This window comes from Gorilla gorilla, chromosome 21, assembly GCF_029281585.2.
Source record: "Gorilla gorilla gorilla isolate KB3781 chromosome 21, NHGRI_mGorGor1-v2.1_pri, whole genome shotgun sequence".
Lineage (NCBI taxonomy): Eukaryota > Metazoa > Chordata > Mammalia > Primates > Hominidae > Gorilla > Gorilla gorilla.
In genome coordinates this window covers 49,126,293-49,150,615 of record NC_073245.2, presented here as the reverse complement: position 1 = coordinate 49,150,615, position 24,323 = coordinate 49,126,293, and the positions used below count along the sequence as shown (strand labels likewise).

The 24,323-nt window shown below is 42.0% G+C and overlaps 1 protein-coding gene across 1 annotated transcript in view; it reads left to right on the top strand.

The window, feature by feature from the left end:
- SAMHD1 (SAM and HD domain containing deoxynucleoside triphosphate triphosphohydrolase 1) overlaps window positions 1-24,323 on the top strand; it is a 57,775-nt gene that overhangs the window by 10,938 nt on the left and 22,514 nt on the right. The window contains exons 4-9 of the mRNA NM_001279619.1: window positions 5,256-5,416; window positions 9,493-9,608; window positions 12,454-12,524; window positions 20,209-20,364; window positions 22,665-22,765; window positions 22,884-22,992. Coding sequence (NP_001266548.1) covers window positions 5,256-5,416; window positions 9,493-9,608; window positions 12,454-12,524; window positions 20,209-20,364; window positions 22,665-22,765; window positions 22,884-22,992 — 714 coding nt within the window. The remainder of the gene's footprint in view (window positions 1-5,255; window positions 5,417-9,492; window positions 9,609-12,453; window positions 12,525-20,208; window positions 20,365-22,664; window positions 22,766-22,883; window positions 22,993-24,323) is intronic.

Here is a 24,323-nt window from a genome sequence, read left to right as displayed (position 1 = left end):
AAGTGCTAAGATTACAGATGTGAGCCCCCACGCCTGGCCGTTTCTACTTATTATGTTTCTATCCTTTTCTCCCTAGAAGTAATAAGCATCTTCCTGAATTTGATGTTTATCATTGTCATGAATGGTTTTTACTCTTATTGCATATTTCTGTATATCCATAAACAATGTATAGTATTGTTTTACATATTTTTAAACTTTATTGTTTTGAGACAGAGCCTGGCCTTTTTTTTTTTTTTTTTCCTCTTTTTGAGATGTAATCTCTCTCTGTTACCCAGGTTGGGGCTCAGTGGCACTATCTTGTCTCACTGCAACCTCTGCCTCTCAGGATCAAGTGATTCTCCTGCCTCAGCCTCCCAAGTAGCTGGGATTACAGGCATACACCACACACCCGGCTAATGTTTTTGCATTTTTAGTAGAGTTGGGGTTTCACCATGTTGGCCAGGCTGGTGTCAAACTCCTGACTTCAAGTGATCCGCCCACCTCGTCCTCCCAAAGTGCTGGGACTACAGGCATGAGCCACTGCGCCTGTCCAGAATGTGCATTTTTCACAAGCTCTTCAGAGTGATTCTAATACCATACTTGATGAAATGTTTCTTGTTTTGTTAGTGACAGGAAATAGACCTTATTTACTCTTTTGACATTCCTAGGTTAAGAAAACTTAGTTTCAGACTTGGGAGAAGATGTAGGATATCTTCTTTTTTTGTACTTTTTTGCCCGATCATCATTTGCATTTTTCACTTTTTTTAAAAAATAGATGTAATGTATAGTATTTGAGTTATTTCAGATCCCTCTCTATAAGAATTCATATTTTAATTTTGCTTTTGCAAGTTATAGACTTCTTTTCTTTCTTTCTTTTTTTGAGATGGAGTCTTGCTCTGTTGTCTAGGCTGGAGTGCAGTGGCACAATCTGGCTCACTGCAACCTCTGCCTCCCAGTTTCAAGTGATTCTTTGTCTCAGCCTCCCAAGTAGCTGGGACTACAGGTGCACGCCACCATGCCCAGCTAGTTTTTGTATTTTTTTAGTAAAGACAGGGTTCCGCCATATTGGTCAGGCTGGTCTCGAACTCCTGACCTCATGTGATCCGTCTGCCTTGGCCTCCCAAAGTGTTGGGATTACAGGCATGAGCCAACACGTCTGGCCTACAGGGTTATTTTCTTTTTCTTTTCTTTTCTTTTTTTTTTTTTGAGAGGGAGTCTCGCTCTGTTGCCCAGGCTGGAGTGCAGTGGCATGGTATCGGCTCACTGCAACCTCTGCCTCCCAGATTCAAGCAATTCTCCTGCCTCAGCCTCCTGAGTAGCTGGGATTACAGGCACCTGCCACCACGCCCAGTTAATTTTTTTTTTTTTTTTTTTTTGTATTTTTAGTAGAGACAAGATTTCACCAGGTTGGCCAGGCTGGTCTTGAACTCCTGACCTCATGATCTGCCCACCTTGGCCTCCCAAAGTGCTGGGATTACAGGCGTGAGCCACCAGCCCGTTCTAGGCTTATTTTCTATTGAAAATCACATCTGAAAAAATTTAATGAACATTTTTGGTTCAACTATATAATAATGTTTTGTTGTTGTTTTGTTTTGTTTTGTTTTTGAGACGGAGTCTTGCTCTGTCTCCCAGGCTGGAGTGCAGTGGTGCAGTCTCGGCTCACTGCAACTTCCAAATCTCAGGTTCAAGTGATTCTCCTGCCTCAGCCTAAATCAGTTTCCTGAGTAGCTGGGACTACAGGTGCATGCCACCATGCCCAGCTAATTTTTTGTATTTTTAGTAGAGATGGGGTTTCACCGCGTTAGCTAGGATGGTCTCGATCTCCTGACCTTATAATCCACCCGCCTCAGCCTCCCAAAGTGCCGGGATTACAGGCGCGTGCCACCGTGCCTGTCCCTGTTTTGTTGTTTTGAGAGGGAGTTTCACTCGGTTGCCCAGGCTGGAGTGCAGTGGTGTGATCTCAGCTCACTGCAACCTCTGCCTCCCGGGTTCAAGCAATTCTCCTGCCTCAGCCTCCTGAGTAGCTGGGATTACCAGTGCGTGACACCACACCCAGCTAATTTTTGTATTTTTAGTAGAGACGGGGTTTCACCATGTTGGCCAGGCTGGCCTCGAACTCCTGACCTCGTGATCTGCCTGCCTCGGCCTTCCAAAGTGTTGGGATTACAGGCATGAGCCACCGTGCCCAGCCAATAATATATTTTTGAAGTAATATTTAAGGCAGTCAGTGGTTTCAATTGCCCACTTTTATTCTTTTTTCTATTTTTCTGTAAAAAGAACATTGTTGGCTGGGTATGGTGGCTCACACCCATAATCCCAGCACTTTGGGAGACTGAGGTAGGTGGATCACTTGAGCCCTTAAGTTCAAAGACCAGCCTGGGCAACATGGTGAAACTCCATCTACAAACAATAGAAAACAATAGAAAAATTAGCTGGGTGTGGTAGTGCACACCTGTAGTCCCAGCTACTTGGGAAGCTGATATAGGAAAATCACCTGAACCTGGGGAGGTGGAGGGTTCAGTGAGCCATGATCACGCCGCTGCACTCCAGCCTGGGCAACAGAGTGAGACCCTGTCTCAAAAAAAAAAAACACCAATATTGTTTAACCTCATTTATAAATTATAAATGACAGTTGTTGGAAATAGATTTTCAAACTACTGAATCACAGCTTAGTAATGAAATCAATACCTTAAATGAATTTAACTTCATCAGCAATGCAGTTCAACAAGAATTGACCTAGTTTGCTACTCAGTTGCAGACCTCAAGGATTTCTACCCTAATTTGATACCTACCTAACTTGATACTTAAAACATAAATGCTTTATTGAGATATAATTCACAAGTTGTATGATTCACTCATTTTTAGTATGCAAGACAGTGCTTTTTAGAAAGTTCACAGTGTTGTTCAATCACACACAATTTGATTTGAGTTGTAAGAGCTCTTTATATGTTCTGGATGTAAATCCTATGGGAGATATGATACACAAATATTTTTTCCAAGTCTGTGGGTTGTCTTTTTACTTTTTTGATGGTGTTCTTTGGATCACAAAAGTTTTAAGTTTTTATGTAATCCAATTTATATTTTTTGTGTTCATTTGTGTCTTGTACTTTTAGTGTCATATTTAAGAAACCATTGCCGAACCCAAGGTCACCATGGTTTGTTCTTGACACAGTGTTCTTTATGCTAAATTTAGTTCAGTTGGCCTCTGAAGCTGAGATTGTGTAATGGTGAAGAGGGAGTGCAGTGTTTGACATAATGAGGACTAATTTTTCAAATGTATCAATGAATCTTTTTTTTTTTTTTTGAGATAGAGTCTCACTCTGTTGCCCAAGCTGGAGTGCAGTGGAGTGCAGTGGCACAATCTCAGCTCACTGCAACCTTTGCCTCCTGGGTTCAAGCGATTCTCCTGCCTCAGCCTCCTGAGTAGCTGGGATAACAGACGCCCACCACCATGCCCAGCTAATTTTTGTATTTTTAGTAGAGGTGGGATTTCATCATGTTGGTCAGGCTGCTCGTGAACTCCTGATCTCAGGTGATCCACCCGCCTTGGCCTCCCAAAGTGCTGGCATTACAAGCATGAGCCACCATGCCCTGCCAGAAATCCCATCTCTACCAAAAAAAGAAAAATTAGCCAGGCGTGGTTTAGTTCCAGCTACTTGGGAGGCTGAGGTGGGAGGATCGCTTAAGCTTGGGAGGCAGAGGTTACAATGAGCCCTGATTGTACTCCAGCTTATGTGATAGAGCTAGACTCTGTCTCAAAAAACAAACAAACAAACAAAAAAGACAGTTATTACAACCTGAAAAATTTACAGTGAAGGCTTTTAGGTCCTTAAATGGTTTAAAAGTAGATTTTAGCCAGGCGCGGTGGCTCATGCCTGTAATTCCAGCACTTCGGGAGGCTGAGGCGGGCGGACACGAGGTCAGCCTGGGCAATATAGCAAGACTTTGTCTCCACAAAGAATAAAAATAAATTAGCTAGGAATGGTGGTACATGCCTGTAGTCCCAGCTATTTGGGAGGCTGAGGCAGGAGGATCCCTGGAGCCTCGGAGTTTGAGGCTACAGTAAGCTATGATTGTGCCTGTGAATAGCCAATGCACTGCAGCCTGGTGAGAAAGCGAGACCCTATCTCTAAGAAAAACAAAACAAAAAGAACACACACACATAAACACATTGTTCAGCTGTACAAAATTATTTTCTTGCTTTTTTTCTTCTTTTTTTGAGACAGAGTTTCTCTCTGTCGCCTAGGCTGAAGTGTTGTGGCACAATAGTAGGTTACTGCAGCCTTGATCCCCTGGGGCTCAAGGGATCTTCCTACCTCAGCCTCTAGAGTACCTGGGACTACAGATGTGTGCCACTGCATTTTTGTTTTTAAAGATGGGGTCTCACTATGTTGCCTAGACTAGTCTCAAACTCTTGGCCTCCCAAAGTGCTGGGATTACAGATGTGAGCACCTGCACTCGGATCTGCATGATTTCTTATCTATATGGTAGAGGAATTTCCATCTTTCTTTCTTTCCCTGCCTCCCTTCTTTCTTTTCTGTTTTAATGATGAGTGCTGTATAGATACATTTAGAAAAAAAAAAATTTAGGCCAGGCACGGTGGCTCACGCCTGTAATTCCAACACTTTGGGAGGCCGAGGTGGGCGGATCACTTGAGGTCAGGAGCTCGAGGCCAGCCTGGCCAACATAGTGAAACCCCGTCTCTACTCAAAATACAAAAATTAGCTGGGCATAGTGGCACACCCCTGTAGTCCCAGCTACTCGGGAGGCTGAGGCAGGAGAATAGCTTGAACTTGGGAGGCAGAGGTTGCAGTGAGCTGAGATCGTGCCACTGCACTCCAGCCTGGGTGACACAGTGAGACTCTGTCTCAAAAAAAAAAAAAAAAAAAATTAGACATAATACCTATAGTGATATGGGTTACATGATGTAGATGAATGTGTTTAAATCGAAATGAATATGTATGTTTAACTTGAATACAAGACAAACTTATTAAAGACTAATTAAGTCATATACATAATAAAAAATCAAAATCCTTATTTTTCTGTTATTCACATCCATTAGGAAGAAGTAAAATATACTCAAATCCAATATACTTGATCTGTCTGGTAGTGATACCTAAATAAGGTAATGATGTTAACATCTTGTCATTTCCGTTAATATTTTTACTTGAAAAATCAAATAGCTTTGACTTTGCACTATAATTAGGAATGGCTGCACACAAATTTCAGTTGGACTTACATGTTGTTATTCATATTAATTAAACATAATTTTCTAGGTAATTAATGATCCTATCCATGGCCACATTGAGCTCCACCCTCTCCTTGTCCGAATCATTGATACACCTCAATTTCAACGTCTTCGATACATCAAACAGCTGGGAGGTGGTTACTATGTTTTTCCAGGAGCTTCACACAATCGATTTGAGCATAGTCTAGGGTAAGAAGGGAATGGGGTGGGGAACTTGCAGTTTTTAAGTATTTTCTCTGTCTCATGAAATAGTTATCTTAGGCCAGGCATGGTGGCTCACACCTATAATCCCAGCACTTTGGGAGGCAGAGGTGGGTGGATCACATGAGGTCAGGAGTTCAAGACCAGCCTGGCCAACATGGTGAAACCCCATCTTTACTACAAATACAAAATTAGCCAGACATGATGGTGCGCACCTGTAATCCTAGCTACTCAGGAGGCTGAGGCAGGAGGATCACTTGAACCCAGGAGGTGGTGGTTGCAGTGAGCTGAGATTGCACCATCGCACTCCAGCCTAGGCAACAAGAGCAAAACCCCATCTCAAAAAAAAAAAAAAGAAAGAAAGAAAAAGAAAACAGGAAAAGAAAGAAATAGTTGTCTTAATCTTTTAGAGAATAAATAGTTTTACAAAATGATGATAATGTCCTTATTTTGTTGATGAGAAAATTGAGGCTTTTTTTTTGTTGTTGAGACAGAGTCTCTTTCACTAGGCTGGAGTGCAGTGGCGTAATCTTGGCTCACTGCAACTTCGACCTCCCAGGTTCAAGCAGTTCTGCACCTCAGCCTCCTGAGCAGCTGGGATTACAGGCGCCCACCACCACACCCGGCTAATTTTAGTAACTTTAGTAGAGACGGGGTTTCACCATCTTGGCCAGGCTGGTCTTGAACTCCTGACCTTGTGAGCCACCTGCCTCAGCCTCCCAAAGTACTGGGATTACAGGTATGAGCCACCGTGCCCAGCCCCAAAATTGAGGCTTTTTATTTACCTTGTTGCATTTTATTTATTTTATGTATTCTTAACCACCTCAGATCTTTCCTGGAAAAATAATGAAAGTATCTATAGACAGGTCAGTTGGATTTGTTTTTAAATATTAATTAAAAGCTAACAGGGGCTGGGTGTGGTGGCTCACACCTGTAATCCCAGCACTTTTTTTTTTTTTGAGATGGAGTCTCACTCCGTCGCCCAGGCTGGAGTGCAATGGCACAATCTCAGCTCACTGCAACCTCTGCCTCCAGGGTTCAAGTGATTCTCCTGCCTCAGCCTCCCAAGTAGCTGGGATTACAGGTGCCCACCACCATGCCTGGCTAATTTTTGTATTTTTTAGTAGAGACAGGGTTTCACCACGTTGGCCAGGGTGGTCTTGATTTCTTGACCTCGTGATCCGCCCGCCTCGGCCTCTCAAAGTGCTGAGATTACAGGCATGAGCCACCGTGCCCGGCCAATCTCAGTACTTGGGAGGCTGGGGCAGGCAGATCACTTGAGATCATGAGTTCGAGACCAGCCTGAGCAACATGGTGAAACCCCGTCTCTAGTAAAAACACAAAAATTAGCAAGGCGTGGTGGTGCACGCTGCAGCTACTTGGGAGGCTGAGGCAGGAGAATAGCTTGAACCCGGGAGGCCAAGGTTGCAGTGAACTGAGATAGCACTATTGCACTCCAGCCTGGGTGACAGAGTGAGAATCAGTCTCAAAATAAATAAATAAATAAATAAAAGATAATGGGTCGGTTACTGATACAACTAATTATGTATATTTGATTATTTAATTTTTCTGTATTCTCTATTTACTCTGGTACAGAGTTGCTCTTTCAAACCAGATCATTTTCTTACCTGTCAGGAAATGCATAAGTTAAAAAAGCATTCATAATCTTAGAGAAGGCGATGCCTCTGTTACATACAACTAAGCTGAGACGTTGGTCTGCATTTCCATTATACAGTGTAGAGCCAGGAGGAAGTGGACAGGGAAGAATAGACAGTCTTTGAGATTTTCATGAAGTACTCACAGCATATTACTTTGGTTTTCTGTTTGTGTAGAAGCATTTTTAGTTAGGCACAACATGTGTCTAATACTCAAATGTTCATTCATCAACAAATATTTATCGAACCTTACTAAGCCCTACCAAACCACAAAAAGATAACAATCGCCTCTGTCCTCATGTAGCTCAGAGTTCAGGGGAAAAGAATTTAGGAATGGCTCAGATGGAAGTGCTGGAAGTGCATTTAAGTACTTCATCTCCAATTATGTTGTAAACATTACAAAGCCAGATATTCCTACTTTAAAAAAAAACTGTGGTAAAATACACAGAATAGAAAATACATAGTCTTAAGTGTTTTTTAAGTGTACAGTTTAGTAGGGTTAAATGCATTCACATTGTGCAACCAATCGATTGCCAAAACTCTTATCATCTTACAAAACCAAACTTGCCGGGTACAGTGGCTCACACCTGGAATCCCAGCACTTTGGGAGGCTGAGGCCGGCGGATCACCTGAGGTCAGGAGTTCAAGATCAGCTTGGGCAACATGGCGAAACCCCGTCTCTACTAAAAATACAAAACCAGCCGAGCATGGTGGGGTGTACCTGTAATCCCAGCTACTCCTGAGGTTGCAGTGAGCTGAGATCAGGCCAGTGCACTCCAGCCTGGGCAACACAGCGAGACTCCGTCTCAAAAAAAAAAAAAACACGAAACTGTATACGTGTTAAACAACTCTTCATGTCCCCCGCCCCCCGCAACCCCCTAGTAACTACCATTCTACTTTTTTTTTTTTATTTTTTGGAGACGGAGTTTCGCTCTTGTTGCCCAGGCTGGAGTGCAATGGCGCAATCTCGGCTCACCACAACCTCCGCCTCCTCGGTTCAAGTGTTTCTCCTGCCTCAGCCTTCCAAGTAGCTGGGATTACAGCCTTCCAAGCAGCCTTCCAAGTAGCTGCCTCAGCCTTCCAAGTAGCTGGGATTACAGCCTTCCAAGTAGCTGGCACCTGCCACCACGCCCGGCTAATTTTGTATTTTTAGTAGAGATGGAGTTTCACCACGTTGGCCAGGCTGTTCTTGAACTCCCGACCTCAGGTGATCTGCCCACCTCGGCCTCCCAAAGTGCTGGGATTACAGGCGTGAGCCACCGCACCCGGCCCTCTTTTTTTTGTTTATGAATTTGGCTACTCTAGGTACCTCATCTTAGTGAAATCATATAATATTTGTCTTTTTGTCACTGGCTTATTTCACTTAGCATAATTTCCTCAAAGTTCATCTATGTTGTAGCATGTGTCAGTATTTCTTTCCTTTTTTTTATTTTTTATTTTTTATTTTTATTTTTTATTTTGAAATTATTTTTTATTTCCTTTTTAAGGTTGAATAATATTTTATCATATGTATCTACCACATTTTGTTTATACATTCATTTGTGGATGGATACCTGTTGCTTTTACCTCTTGGCTATTTTGAGTAGTGCTGCTATGAACATGTCTGTACAAATATATTTTCTTTCTTTTTTTGGCGGTGGGGATGGTGGGGACGGAATCTTGCTCTGTTGCCCAGGCTGGAGTGCAATGGCAAGATCTTGGCTCACTGCAACCTGTGCCTCTTGGGTTCAAGCAATTCTCCTGCCTCAGCCTCCCAAATAGCTGGGATTACAGGTACCTGCCACCATGCTGAGCTAATTTTTGTATTTTTTAGTAGAGATGGGGCTTCAACATGTTGGCCAGGCTGGTCTCGAACCCCTGACTGCAAGCGATCTGCCCGCCTCAGCCTCCCAAAGTGCTGGGATTACAGGCGTGAGCCCCTGAGCCCAGCCAATCTTTTCAAGACCTACTTTCGTTATTGTGGGTGTATACCCAGAAGTGAAATTGCTAAATCACTGTGGTAATTCCATTTTTAATTTTTGTGGAGCACCCATACTGTTTTCCATGGCAGCTACACCATAATACATCCCCACTAACAGTGCACAGGCTTCCAACTTCTTCACATCATGTCCAACACTTGTTATTTTCTGGTTTTCTTTTTTTAATAGTAGCTATCCTAAGGGGTGTGAAGTGGTATCTCACTGTGGTTTTGATGTGCATTCCTCTAATGATTGGTGATATTGAGCCAGAGGTCCTGCTTTTGGGATTCCGTTTGTGTGTGTTCCTGCCTAGTTCTGAAATATACTGTTCAGTAAAGTTGCCCTAAAGGTATGTTAGAATGTTTAAGGAAACATACTGAAGTTCTTGAGGACCAGAACTATCACTCCTCTTGCAAACAGAAAAGTGACTTTTTGTGTTTTTGCTCTGCAGGGTGGGGTATCTAGCAGGATGTCTAGTTCGCGCACTGGGTGAAAAACAACCAGAGCTGCAGATAAGTGAACGAGATATTCTCTGTGTTCAGATTGCTGGACTTTGTCATGATCTCGGTAAGCTGTACAAAGAGACAAAGTTGTTATGTAAAATCATAACATATGTTACCTCTCTTTGACGTTAAAAAATCAGATCAACCAAGAGAATATGGAAATTGTATTTTAATTCTTCAGTTGACGTTAGTATAAATGTACTGTTGCTTCTTCCTAGAATGATTCGTAAGTAGAAAACATTGCTATTTTATTTTCTTGGCAACTTTCAGTGAATTTCTCATGTTAAACATCTTTGCTAAAGTGGTTTTTTGTTTTTTGTTTTTTGTTTTTTTTTGAGACAGAGTTTTGCTCTGTTGCCCAGGCTGGAGTGCAGTGGCTCATTATCGGTTCACTGCAACCTCCGCTTCCTGGTTTCAAGCAATTCTCGTGCCTCAACCTCCCGAGTAGCTGGGATTACAGGCATGCACCACCATATCCAGCTAATTTTTGTATTTTTAGCAGAGACGGGGTTTCACCATGTTGGCCAGGCTGGTCTCGAACTCCTGACCTCAGGTGATCCACCAGCCTCAGCCTCCCAAAGTGCTGGGATTACAGGCATGAGCCACTGTGCCTGGCCATCATCTTTACTACAGGTTATATGAAAGGGCTTTTTGATAGTGAGTTTTTCTTACTACTGCTTTTAGGATGATGTGTGAATTTTATTTTTCTTTTATCATTCTTACGCTTATTTTTTTTTTTTTTGGTCTTTTTTTTTTTCTTCCTTTTTGTGGAGAACGGGATCTCGCTATATTGCCCAGGCAGGTCTCAAACTCCTGGGCTCAAGCTATCCCCCCGCCTCTGCCTCCCTGAGAGCTGGGATTACAGGTGTGAGCCACCGCACCTGGCCTTATCCTTCTTATTAAATAAAATCACCATTTTTCCTTCGGTTATTTGGTGAAATCCATTTTTTTCATATTTATAATCTCTAATCTGCCCAAGTGGATTAACACATTTAGAGAACTCCTTGTCTTTTCTGATCCATGTGAGGTCTTAGGCCACTTTAATCCAAGCAAAAGAATATCATCCTTTTCCTGTGACAAAGAGAAAGGGGACTGTCCCATTTATTTATTTATTTTTGAGATGGAGTCTTGCTCTGTCACGCAGACTGGAGTGCAGTTGGCACTATCTCGGCTCACTGCAACCCCGCTTCCTGGGTTCAAGTGATTCTTCTGCCTCAGCCTCCCGAGTAGCGCCTAGCTAATTTTTTTCTATTTTTAGTAGAGATGCAGTTTCATCATGTTGTTGAAACTAGTCTTGAACTCTGACCTCAAGTGATTCACCTCCCTCAGTCTCCCAAAGTGTTGGGAATACAGGCATAAGTCACCACGTTGGGCCGGGACTGTTCCTTTTAAATCATGGGGGTTTTTACCTCTATCCTTATAGTTTATTGCTACTTATTCAGGGACCCTGAGAGTTTGTGTGTACCCTCAGGGCAGGGGAAGGGAGGTGCGTGCCACTGTTTGGATAGCCAGATACTTAAAGCAAGTAGGCACTCTTTTTATGTCCCCCGGAGACTTCCAAAGAACCAATACCAGCCACTAGATAATAAATTTGATGGATTCTTGGTATTTTGAGGGAGAATCATTGGGAAACCTTTGCCAGTCCCCAGGAGCCTGGGCACTGCATTAGCGAGCCTTTATGTGTAGCCTGTGACTTGCAAAGCAGGGCCAAGGCTAGTCTAGGTAGACTTCCCTCTCCAGTTAAGTGGCTCACTTCTTTTTTTTTTTTTTTCAGATGGAGTCTCGCTCTGTTGCCCAGGCTGGAGTGCAATGGTACAATCTTGGCTCACCACAACCTCCACCTCCCGGGTTCAAGCCATTCTCCTGCCTCAGCCTCCCAAGTAGCTGGGACTACAGGCACATGCCACCATGCCCAGCTAATTATTATAGTTTTAGTAGAGATGAGGTTTCACCATATTGGTCAGGCTGGTCTCAAACTCCTGACCTCGGGTGATCCACCCGCCTCAGCCTCCCAAAGTGCTGGGATTACAGGCATGAGCCACCACACCTGGCCCTAGTGGATTTTCTTAAAACTGCTATTTTAATCCAGATATTTTCAATCTGAAGATTTCAAAAAGTTTTTGGCATTAACATTCTTTTTAGTTACACAGAATTGTCCATTTATCAAGCCCTGTGTGGTGGTGCATGCTTGTAGTCCCAGCTATTCAGGTGGCTGAGGCAGGAGAATGACTTGAGGTCAGGAGTCCAAGGCTACAGTGCATAATGATCATGCTTGTGAATAGCCACTGCACTCCAGCCTGAACAACACAGCAAGACTCTGTCTCTTCAAAAAACAACAAAAACTGCCCTTTTATCAGATTTATGTAAGCCCTGGTGACTGGAGACCGCTTGATGGAGAGCTTACTTTTCCATATGTTTCTGCTTCCTGTTCTCCTGTTTTAGAAATAGGAAGAAAGGGTTTGTCCCTTTTTGTGATTGTATTTTTAGATTATTAATTTCTTTTGCTATTCAAGTTAAACTAAAAAGATTAAAGAATTCAGTTTGGCCGAGTGTGGTGGCTTACGCCTGTAATCCCAGCACTTTGGGAGGCTGAGACGGGCGGATCACCTGACGTCGGGAGTTCGAGACCAGCCTGACCAACATAGAGAAACCCCATCTCTACTAGAAATACAAAATTAGCTGGATGTGGTTGCACACGCCTGTAATCCCAGCTACTCGGTAGCCTGAGGCAGGAGAATCGCTTGAACCCAGGGGGCGGAGATTGTGTTGAGCCAAAATTGTACCACTGCACTCCAGCCTGGGCAACAAGAGCGAAACTCCGTCTCAAAAAAAAAAAAAAAAAAAAAAGGAAAAAGTTTTTGTTGGTTTACAGATGTTTTTCTTGTTCTAAGGCTGCTTTTGTTTTTAAGGTCATGGGCCATTTTCTCACATGTTTGATGGACGGTTTATTCCACTTGCTCGCCCGGAGGTGAAATGGACGGTATGTATTCATACAGTCAATAGTCAATAAAAAGAAAGACTATTTAAGTAGGTTATTTAGTTAATTTATCTGTTTGGTTCCACTACTGTGTTATAAAATACTTCCCCATTACAGTGTCCAGGGTGCTTTCATTCATATATATATATATATATATATATATATATATATGCTTTTGTTTGGTTCTCACAGTAGTCTGTAAGGAAGTTATCATTATCTCCCTTTTTACAAATAAAGGAACTTGAAACTCTTGGATGTGTATTGATGCATCAAAAATCACAAAGCCGTTAAATACTGGAATCAGCAATACAAAACCAGTTGCCAGTTTAATACTCCTTCTGCTCCATTGTACTACTGTATAATAAAAGGCCAACTCCAATTTTGACACATTTGGTATGACCACGAACTAACTTACCAGTCAAGTCATATATATTAAATGAATCATTTTAAAATTAGGCATTTGCAGGTGGCTGTCCCATATTTTGGAATCAATTTTTGAGAAGTAAAATTAGGTTGGTTTTTACTACACTGTATTTCTGGAACAGGAATAGAAAAAGGATATTAATATATATTGAAAACTTCTTATATGTCAACCACTTTTTTTTTCTCTCTCTCTCTTTTTTTGAGGTATAGTTCACATACAATAAGTTGTCCAGATCTTAAGTTCAGTGACTTTTGACAGGCGTATACATCCATATGACTATTACCCAGTCAGGATATAGAACATTTTCATCTTCCTGAAAAATTCTCATGTGCTTTTTCCTAGTCAATTCTCACTCCCCCTCACCCCACCATCACCTTCTGATTTTTACAAACATAAATGAATTTTGTTGTTCTTAGACTTGATTAAGCAGAATCATATAGGAGGTCCTATTTTATGCCTTGCTTTATTTACTCAACATAATGGTTTTGAGATTTGTTCATGTTATGTGCCTCAGTAGTTGATCCTTTTTTTTATCACCTACGTAGTGTGGCATTGTGCAAATAAGTCACAATTTGTTTACCCTTTCTTGTTTTGTTGGAATTTGGATTGTTTTCAGGTTTTGGTTGTTATAAATAAGGTTGTCGTGCACATTATCGTACAAGATTTTGGTAGAAATACATTTTCTATGTTGTTGTAGTGTGGAAAGTTAATTACATTTTTAAAACAAGAAATACATTCAGCAGAAATACATTATTTTATAAAAGTAAAATAGATAAAATAAAGAAACACATTTTCATTTCGCTTAGGTAAATACCGAGGAGTTAGAATTGCTGGGTCATATGGTAGATATGTATTTAATTCTATAAGAAACTACCAGAGTTTTCCAATGCGGTTGTACCATTTTACACTCCCATCAGCAACATACTGGAGTTCCAGTTGTTTTACAGCCTCATCAACATTTGGCCTTTCAAATTAGCCCTTCTAATGAGTGTCAAATGGTATTTCATGGTTTGATTTTCTAATGTATGTTGAATACTATTTCCTGTACTTTGTACTTTGTTATTGATATATCTTCTTCTGCAAAGAACTCTCAACATTTTACTCGTTTAAAAAGTTTGATTGCTTGCTCTTTGATTATTGAGTTGTAGGAATTCTTTATATATGTATATGGTTAGGTATATGTATTGTGAATATTTTTCCCCAGTGTCTGGCTTGGCCAATTCATTTTTTCATGGTGCCTTTTGAAAAACAGACGTTTTCAATTTTGTTGAAGTACTCTGGTTCTGCAAGCCAGTAAAATGAGTAGTTTCTCACCAGTTTTTCTGTCCTGGAGCCTGCCCTTAGGCAAAAAACCATAAAACTGGAATGTCACCCAGTACCTCTCCCTTCTAAGTATTGAGGTCTAACATCCACTTGGTTTTGGTCTCTCTCCAGGACCTTCAGGGAGTTGTCCAGAGCTTATAGTTGTTTTCTTCTGCAGTTGATCTAATATGATCTTCTCAATCATTACCAAATCTTTTCCTTTAAGCATTTTGCCTTTCGCATTTAAATCCTTAGCTCATGTACAATTTATTTTTGTGTAAGTATATAGGAGAAATCCTTTTTTTTTTTTTTTTTTTTTTTTTGAGATGGAGTCTCACTCTGTTGCCCAGGCTGGAGTGCAGTGGTGCGATCTTGGCTCACTGCAACCTCCACCTCCCGGGTTCAAGCGAGTCTCCTGCCTCAGCCTCCTGAATAGCTGGGATTACAGGCATGTGCTACCACACCCGGCTGACTTTTGTATTTTTAGTACAGATGGGGTTTCACCATGTTGGTTAGGCTGGTCTCGAACTCCTGATCTCATGATCCGCCCACATCAGCCTCCCAAAGTGCTGGGATTACAGACGTGAGCCACCACGCCCGGCCGAGAAATCTAATTTTTTAATAGTTCATCCTATCCCCACTGACTGTAATATCAACCCCAACATTTATTAACTTCCCATATATGATGAATCATTCTGCATTCTGTTCTGTTTCCACACTTGTTACTTGGGGAAGAAAAAAAAGAAGAAAAGAAATTTTTATCTGAGAAATATGAGCCCCTTTACATTATCAGGCCCAGAGAGGCATTGAAATAGAACAGCAATCATGTCACGCCCCCTTGAGCTAAATAATTATTATCTCTTGAAGCCAGCTGTTATGTGGGATGCCAGGTAACCATAAAATGCCATATATCCTGTACTTCATAATATGTAGCCAATCACTAACTAATGTTATTTCTGTAAGCCAGTGAACATTCCTGACTAACAACTTTTGTTATCACCTCCTCTTTGTGATCACCTCCTCCTCCTGATTTGTACTCTTTTCTTTTTTTTCTTTTCTCTCCCTTCTGTCTGTCTCTCTCTCTTTTTCTCTGTCTCACTTTCTTTCTCATTCTTTCTCTTTTTCCCTTCCTTCCTTCCTTTCCTTCCTTTCTTTCCCTTCCTTCCCTTCTTTCCCTTCCTTTTCTTTCCCCTTCCCCCTCCCCTCCTTTCCCCTCCCCTCCCCTCCCCTCAACAGGATCTTGCTTTGTCACCCAGGGTGGAGTGCAGTGGTGCAAACATGGCTTACTGCAACCTCGACTTCCAAGGCTCAAGCAATTCTCCCACTTCATCCTCCAGAGTAGCTGGGACTACAAGCACACACTACCATGCCCAGCTAATTTTTTGTATTTTTTGTAGAGGGAGTGGGTCTCACTTTGTTGCCCAGACTGGTCTCAACTCCCGAGCTCAAGCTATCTGCCCCCCTTGGCCTCCTAAAGTGCTGAGATTACAGGCCTAAGCCACCACACCTGGCCAGTCCTTTTTTCTTTAAAAACTTGAGCCTCTTTGGTTCTCCCCAAGCATTCCCCAAGGCAATTTGTAAATGTGTCCTCAACCTTGGCCCAAATAAACTCTCTATATTAAATATTTCTCAGCTCCTTCCTTTTAGGTTGACATACTTTATAATAAGATTTATGTTTTTATTTTTTCCTTTCTGTGGAGAACAGAGTCTTACTATGTTGCCCAGGCTGGTCTTGACCTCCAGACTCAAGCGATCCTTCCACCTCAGCCTCCCAAGTAGCTGGGGCCAGAGGCCTGCACCATCACACCTGGGTATTTATTTGTAGAGATGGAGTCTTACTATGTTGCCTAGGCTTGCCATGAAAGTCATACATCTTTGTTATACTTACTCCTAAGTTCCTTATAATTTTAGTTGTTGTTACGGTCTGTGCTAGCTTTATGAAACTTAATTTTTTCTGTTTGCTAGTATATTCACAGTTGGCATTGATATATTTAAAACTACTATTTTGAAAATCCCTTATTTGTTTATTTATTTATTTATTTTTATTTTATTGTTTTTGAGACAGGGTCTTGCCCTGTCACCCGGGCAGGAGCTCAGTGGTGTCATCTAAGCTCACTGCAACCTCTGCCTCCCAGGGTCAAGTGATCCACCTCATTTTTATTTTTTAAAATACTCTCTCTTGGCCGGGCGTGGTGGCTCGCGCCTGTAATCCCAGCACTTTGGGAGGCCGAGGTGGGCGGATCACAAGGTCAGAAGATTGAGACCATCCTGGCTAACACAGTGAAATCCCGTCTCTACTAAAAATACAAAAAATTGGCTGGGTGTGGTGGCAGGCACCTGTAGTCCCAGCTACTCAGGAGGCTGAGGCAGGAGAATGGCGTGAACCCAGGAGGCGGAGCTTGCAGTGAGCTGAAATCACGCCACTGCACTCCAGCCTGGGTGACAGAGCGAGACTCCGTGTCAATAAATAAATAAAATAAAATACTCTCTCTTTATATATAGATTTTTTTTTTCTGAATCATTAGAAAGTAAGTTTTGACCAGGCACAGTGGCTCATGGTTGTAATATCAACATTTTGGGAGGCCGAGGTGGGCAGATCGCTTGAGCCCAGGAGTTCAAGACCAGCCTGGACAACATGGTGAAACCCCATCTCTACAAAAAGATTTAAAAATTAGCCAGGCATGGTGGGGTGGCAGGATTGCTTGAGCCTGGGAGGTCGAGGCTGCAATGAGCTGTGATCGTGCTACTGCACTCCAAGGTAGGTAACAGAGTGAGAACTTGTCTCAAAAAAAGAAAGTTAGTTTTTAGACTGGACACAGTGGCTCACACCTGTAATCCCAACAGTTTGGGAGGCTAAGGCAGGAGGATAGCTTTGAGCCCAGGAGTTCAACACCAGCCTGGGCAACATAGTGAAACTGACTCTACAAAATTATGAAAATATCAGCTGGTCATTGTGGTGCACACCTGTGGTCCTAGCTACTGAGAACGGGAGGATTACTTGAATCCAGGAGTTCAGGGACACACTGAGCTATGAATATGCCACTGAGCTCCAGCCTGGGTGATAGAGAAAGAGCCCTGTCTCTCAAAGAAATGTAAATTGTTGAAATACTTTATTTCTAAATACTTCAGTGGGTATTTCCTAAAAACAACATTTTCTTATATAACCATAGTATAATTATCAAAATCAGTAAATTAATGTTGATGCAGTACTCTTATCTAATTCAGACTTTCAAATTTTACCAATTGTCCATATAGAAAAAGGGGAAAAAAACTTTTTTTCCCTGGTCCAGAATTACACATTGCATTTAGTTGCCATTTTTCTAGTTTCTTTTGATCTGGAGCAATTCTTCAGTCTTTATCGTTAGTGACTTTGTCATTTTTTTAAAGAGCAACTGAGCTATTTTGTGGAATGTTCCTCAATTTGAGTTTCAGTGTGATGTTTCCTCATAGATTCAAGCTATGCATTTTTGGTAGAATGCCACAAAAGTGATGTGTCCAGATCGGAGGCAGTGGCTCACGTCTGTAATCCCAGCACTTTGGGAGGCCAAGGTGGGTGGATCACCTGAGGTCAGAAGTTGGAGACCAGCCTGGCCAACATGGCGAAACCCTGTCTCTACTAAAAATATAAAAATTATCTGGGCATGGTGGTGGGCACCTGTAATCCCAGCTACTTGGGAGGCTGAGGCAGGAGAATCACCTGAACCTGGGAGGCGGAGGTTGCAGTGAGCCAAGATCACGCCATTTCACTCCAGCCTGGGCAACAAGAGGGAAAAAAAAAAAAAACCCACAAAAAATTAGCTGGGTGTCGTGGCACGTGCCTACTTGGGAGGCTGAGGAAGGAGAATTGCTGGAGCCCAGGAGGTGACAGAGCTAGACTCTGTCTCCAAAAAAAACAGTGATGCATCCTTCATAGTGTATCATCTCAGGAGGCACATAAATCCTAGTTGAGCCAATACCAATGATATTAATTCTGCTTACTTGATTAAGGCATTGTCTGTCAAATTTCTCCATTATAAAGTTACTATTTTTCCTCTTTGTAATTACATATATCTTGATTCAATTTGTTTTTTGTTTTTTGTTTTTTTGAGACAGAGTCTCGCTGTGTCGCCCAGCCTGTAGTGCAGTGGCGTGATCTCGGCTCACTGCAACCTCCGCCTCCTGAGTTCAAGCGTTTCTCCTGCTTCAGCCTCCTGAGTAGCTGGGACTATAGGTGCATGCCACCACACCCGGCTAATTTTTATATTTTTAGTAGAGATGGGGTGTCACCATGTTGGCCAGTATGATCTCGATCTCCTGACCTCGTGATCTGCCTGCCTCCGCCTCCTGAAGTGCTGGGATTACAGGCGTGAGCTACTGTGCCCGGCCAATTTGTTTGTTGTTGTTGTTGTTTTTTGGAGACAAGGTCTTGCTTTGTTGCCCAGGCTGGAGTACAGGCATGAACATAGCTAACTGCAGCCTCAACCACCTGGGCTCAAGCAATCCTCCCGCCTTGGTCTCCCAAGTAGCTGGGACCACAGGCGCATGTCACTATACCCAGCCAATCTTTTTATCTTTTTGTAGAGACAGGGTCTTGCTTTGTTGCCCAGGCTGTTCTCGAACTCCTGGGCTCAAGCAATCCTCCCACCTTTGCCTCTCAAAAAAATGCTAGGATTACAGATGTGAGCCACTGCACCCAGCCTGATTCTGTTTTTATGGTTTTTTTTTTTTTTTTCTTTTGAAACAGAGTCTCACTCTGTTGCCCACCCAGGCTGGAGTGCAGGGCGATCTCGGCTCACTGCAACCTCCACCTCCTGGGTTCAAGTGATTGTCCTGCCTCAGTCCCCCAAGTAGCTGGGATTATAGGTGCACCCTACCATGCCTGGCTAATTTTTGTATTTTTTAGTAGACAGGAGGTTTTGCCATGTTGGCCAAACTTGGACTGCTGACCTCAAGTGATCTGCCCACCTCGGCCTCCCAAAATGCTGGGATTACAGGTGTGAGCCACCGCACCCAGGCCTGACAGCCCTGATTCTGTTTTTAAGAATAGTTTCTGGAGCAAGAATTGTTTCTGGGCGGGGGGAAAGAATAGTTATAGGGCAAGGTGCTTGTAATCCTGCCACTTTGGGAGGCTGAGACAGGAGGATTATTTGAGCCTAGGAGTTCAAGACCAACCTGGTCAACAAATCAAGACCCTGCCTCTACAAAAAAATCTAAAAATTAGCTGGGTAGGGTGGTGTGCACCTGTGGTTTCAGCTACTTGGGAGGCTGAAGTGGGAGGATCACTTGAGCCCAGGAGTTCAAGACTACAGTGACCCCATGATCACATCACTGGACTCTAGCCAGGGCAACAGAGCGATTCCCTGTCTCTTTTTTAAAAAAAAATAGTTATAGGATAATTCAGGTCTTGTTTTTCATCTTGAGTTAGTGTTTGGTAGGACCTAGGAAAGGGCAGATGTCTTCAGGAGTTCATTTGATCCTTTACATTGATTGTGAGTGAGTGAGCAGAGAGAGATGAGCAAACAGGCCAATTGGAGATTTCAAGGGAGATCTTTGTTTTTACTGGCAAGTTTGCAGTTACCCCTTTTCACCACTAGATGGTAGTGCCTAACAGAGCTTATAACTGCACGTGTTCAAAGGCTGATGAAAAAATAAAATTCAATTTTATGATGATATTTATTAAAATGCAATTCTATCTACATGATCTTGTAATATTCATTTAGGTACTGTAAATGATTATATCATTAAATGCATTAAATATGTTTATGAAATAATAAGTTTTGTAAAAGGTTTGTAGACTACTTAGTAAAATGAAAAATCTGACAGGTTTTTAAAAATGTTCCTAAGATTGTGGTTAGAAACTAGAGAATTAATATGCAATAGACCTTTATCTCAGAATTACTTGGAACTGAGGATAATTTTGTTAGTCAGGGCTCCCAATCGGCTAGAATCTTTAACACATCATATTGTGCTTACTTTTCCTAGCATGAACAAGGCTCAGTTATGATGTTTGAGCACCTTATTAATTCTAATGGAATCAAGCCTGTCATGGAACAATATGGTCTCATCCCTGAAGAAGATATTTGCTTTATAAAGGAACAAATTGTAGGACCACTTGAATCGCCTGTCAAAGATTCATTGGTAAGTTTATGTACAGCTTAATTTTAACTGACTGGTGCTTTTCATCTAGCCTTTTCATGATTCCTTCTGAGTTATACATTTGGCTATTTTAGAGGCTAAATGATAAAATATGAGTTCTATGTTTCTACTGTTTAATGCAAAAAATAAAATGCTTATATTTTTTTCTACCTCTCAACTGAATTAGTTAGAAGTTACTTCCCAAAAACATATATACAGAAATTCTTTTTTGAGACAAGGTCTTACTCTGTCACACAGGCTGGAGTGCAGTGGCACAATCTCAGCTCACTGCAACTTCCACCTCCCAGGCTCAAGCGATCCTCCTAACTCAGCCTCCTGAGTAGCTGGGACCACAAACGTGCACTACCATGCCCAGCTAATTTTTGTATTTTTTGTAGAGATGGGGTTTTGTCACGTTGCCCAGGTTAGTCTTGAAATCCTGAGCTCAAGTGATCTGCCCAGCTCTGCCTCTGAAAGTGCTGGGATACAGGTGTGAGCCACTGTGGTTGGCATAAATTCTTTTCTTTCTTTCTTTTTTTTTTTTTTTTGAGATAGAGTCTTACTGTGTCGGCCAGGCTGGAGTACAGTGGCATGATCTCAGCGCAGTGCAACCTCTGTCTCCCAGGCTGAAGCAATTCTTCTGCTTCAGCCTCCTGAGTAGCTGGGATTACAGGTGTGTGCCACCATGCCCGGCAAATCTTTGTATTTTTAGTAGAGACGGGGTTTCACCATGTTGCCCAGGCTGGTCTTGAACTCCTGACCTCAGGTGATCCACCCGCCTCAGCCTCCCAAAGTGGTGGGGTTACAGGCGTGAGCCACCGCACCCGGCCATAAATTCTTTTTTAGTGAATATATATGCAGTATTTTATTCATTAAAAAAAATTTTTTTTTTTGGAGATGTGGTCTCACTATGTTGCCTAAGCTGGTTTCGAACTCCTGGGCTCAAGTGATTCTCCCACTTTGGCCTCCCAAAATACTGGGATTACAGGCGTGAGCCACCATACCTGGCCTGCAGTATTTTGTATAGAAGCCTAAAGTAACTTTGTTTGGAATGTAAATGTGTATGTTTTATTTAACCATTAAAATGAACGTATTTGGCCAGGCTCAGTGACTCATGCCGGTAATCCCAGCACTTTGGGAGGCCATGATGAGAGGATCAGTTGAGCCCAGGAGTTTGAGATCAGCCTGGGTAACATACTGAAACCCTGTCTCATGCCTGTAGTCTCAGATGCTTGGGAGGCTGAGGCAGGCTGCAGTGATCTGTGATTGTGCAGCTGCACTCCAGCCTGGGCAACAGAGCTAGATCCTGTCTACAAATTTAAAAAAAATCATATTTGAAATATTTAAATATAGGAAGATCTACAAAGAAGTTGAACTGGTTCAATGGAAAATCCGTTTTGTTTCCTTTTTGATCTTTTGTATTTTTTTAATTAAAAATAAAGTTGGGAAATAATTTCCCCCTGAGACTTTTAGGGCTGTTTCCTCAAATATACACAAGTTTACTTACAGTATAAGATAAACAGATGAGTTTTGTAGCAAATATCCTATTTCCAAAAAAATGGAGCTCAAAGAATACATTCAACAATGCATATTATTTAGACTAGGTATGTAGCTACTTTGAAAGATAGTACTGTTTTAATGCATGAATTCAAGCATTGTTAGTTTATTATTAGATTTTATATTATTTATTTATTTATTTTTGAGACGGTGTCTTGCTCTATTGCCCAGGCTAGAGGGCAGTGGCACAACCTCAGCTAACTGCAACCTCCCGCCTCCTGAGTTCAGGCAATTCTCCTGCCGCAGCCTCCCGAGTAGCTGGGAGTACAAGCGCTTGCTACCATGCCCAGCTAATTTTGTGTTTTTAGTAGAGACAGGGTTTCACCATCTTGGCCAAGCTGGTTTCAAACTCCTGACCTCGTGATCCGCCCTCCTCGGCCTCCCAAAGTGATGGGATTACAGGTGTGAGCCACCATGCCTGGCCTAGATTTTATATTTTTCAAAAACTTATAAACCAAGAAAACACAAAAGTTGTTGGTTTTGGGAAATGTAATAGAGTTCAGATCTTTTCAGTGGCACAAGAAAATGTGGTAACAATAGGGTATCATATACCTTAGCATTTCTTTTCCCTTTCTGCTAGTTTTGATATGAAGTGGAAGAAAGAAAGAATAGAACCTTCTAGTTTATCTCATATTCCCAGTCAGGTATCTGTTTATATTTTACAGATTAATAAAATTGCTTTGCTTTGTTTATAAATAGATTTGGTGCCTATCCTAAAACTTCCAGTGGGTTTTCTTGCCTTCCAGTGGCCATATAAAGGGCGTCCTGAAAACAAAAGCTTCCTTTATGAGATAGTGTCTAATAAAAGAAATGGCATTGATGTGGACAAATGGGATTATTTTGCCAGGTATGCACCGAACACTTCTGAAAAGTTGGCTAAAATATTTATATAAATTTAGTATTACTATTTAAGGTACAGCTTCCTTGTTGAAAAATTTCATCTCTCTGTTTTGGAATCCTTCTAGGGACTGCCATCATCTTGGAATCCAAAATAATTTTGATTACAAGCGCTTTATTAAGTTTGCCCGTGTCTGTGAAGTAGACAATGAGTTGCGTATTTGTGCTAGAGATAAGGTAAGCTGTGCCAGAGGAGGCAATAAGAAGAATGTTGTTCCTGGTCTGAAATTTGGAAATAACCATTTAACAATTTGGAATAATTGGTAAATCGTCAATTTCTTTACTTAATTCCTAGGATTTGTAAATATCTTTAGTCTCTTCCCTCCTACTGCATTATTAAATAATAATAAAATTTAAATGGACATTTATTAAGTTTTGAGTTAGACACTGGTTTTGGGGTTTTTTTGTTTGTTTGGTTGCATTTTTTTTTTTTGAAATAGGATCTCACTGTGTTGCCCAGGCTAGTCTTGAACTCCTGAGCTCAAGTGATCCTCCCTCCTCAGCCTCCCAAGTAGCTGGGACTACAGGTGCACACTATCATGCCTGGCTTGTATGAGGCATCATTTTAAGTGCTTTGGATGGATCAACTCATTCCGTATAACCCTGTGAGATAGATACTATTATTCCATTCAACAAGCAAGCAAATTAAGGCACAGAGAAGGCATATAATTAACAAGTGGTAGAGTTGGAATTTCAACCCAAAAAGTTTGGTTCCAGAGTCTCTCTTTTTTTTTTTTTTTTTTTTTTTTTTGAGACGGAGTCTCGCTCTGTCACCCAGGCTGGAGTGCAGTGGCATGATCTCGGCTCACTGCAAGCTCCGCCTCCCGGGTTCACGCCATTCTCCTGCCTCAGCCTCCCTAGTAGCTGGGACTACAGGCACTCGCCACTATGACCGGCTAATTTTTTTTGTATTTTTAGTAGAGACAGGGTTTCACCGTGTTGGCCAGGATGGTCTCAATCTCTTGACCTCGTGATCTGCCCGCCTCGGCCTCCCAAAGTGCTGGGATTACAGGCATGAGCCATGGTGCCTGGCCCAGAGTCTCTTTTTTAATCACTGTATTAGTGTTGAAAAATGTTATACAGTTGACACCTGAACAAAATGGTGTTTAGAGGTGCTGTCCCCTCTCCTAGTTGAAAATCTGTATAAAACTTTTCTTTACTTTTTTTTTTTTTTGGAGATGGAGTCTCCCACTGTTGCCTAGGCTGGGGTGCAGTGGCACGATCTCGGCTCACTGCAAGCTCTGCCTCCTGGCTTCAAGTGATTCTTCTGCCTCAGCCTTGTGACTAGCTAGGTTTACAGATGCATGCTACCACGCCCAGCTAATTTTTGTCTTTTTAGTAGAAACAGGGTTTCACCATGTTGGCCAGGCTGGTCTCGAACTCCTCACCTCAAGTGATCCACCCGCTTCGGCCTCCCAAAGTGCGGGCATTATAGGTGTAAGCCACTGTACCTGGCCTGCATATAACTTTTGACTTCCCAAAAACTTAACTAAATAGCCTTCTGTTGA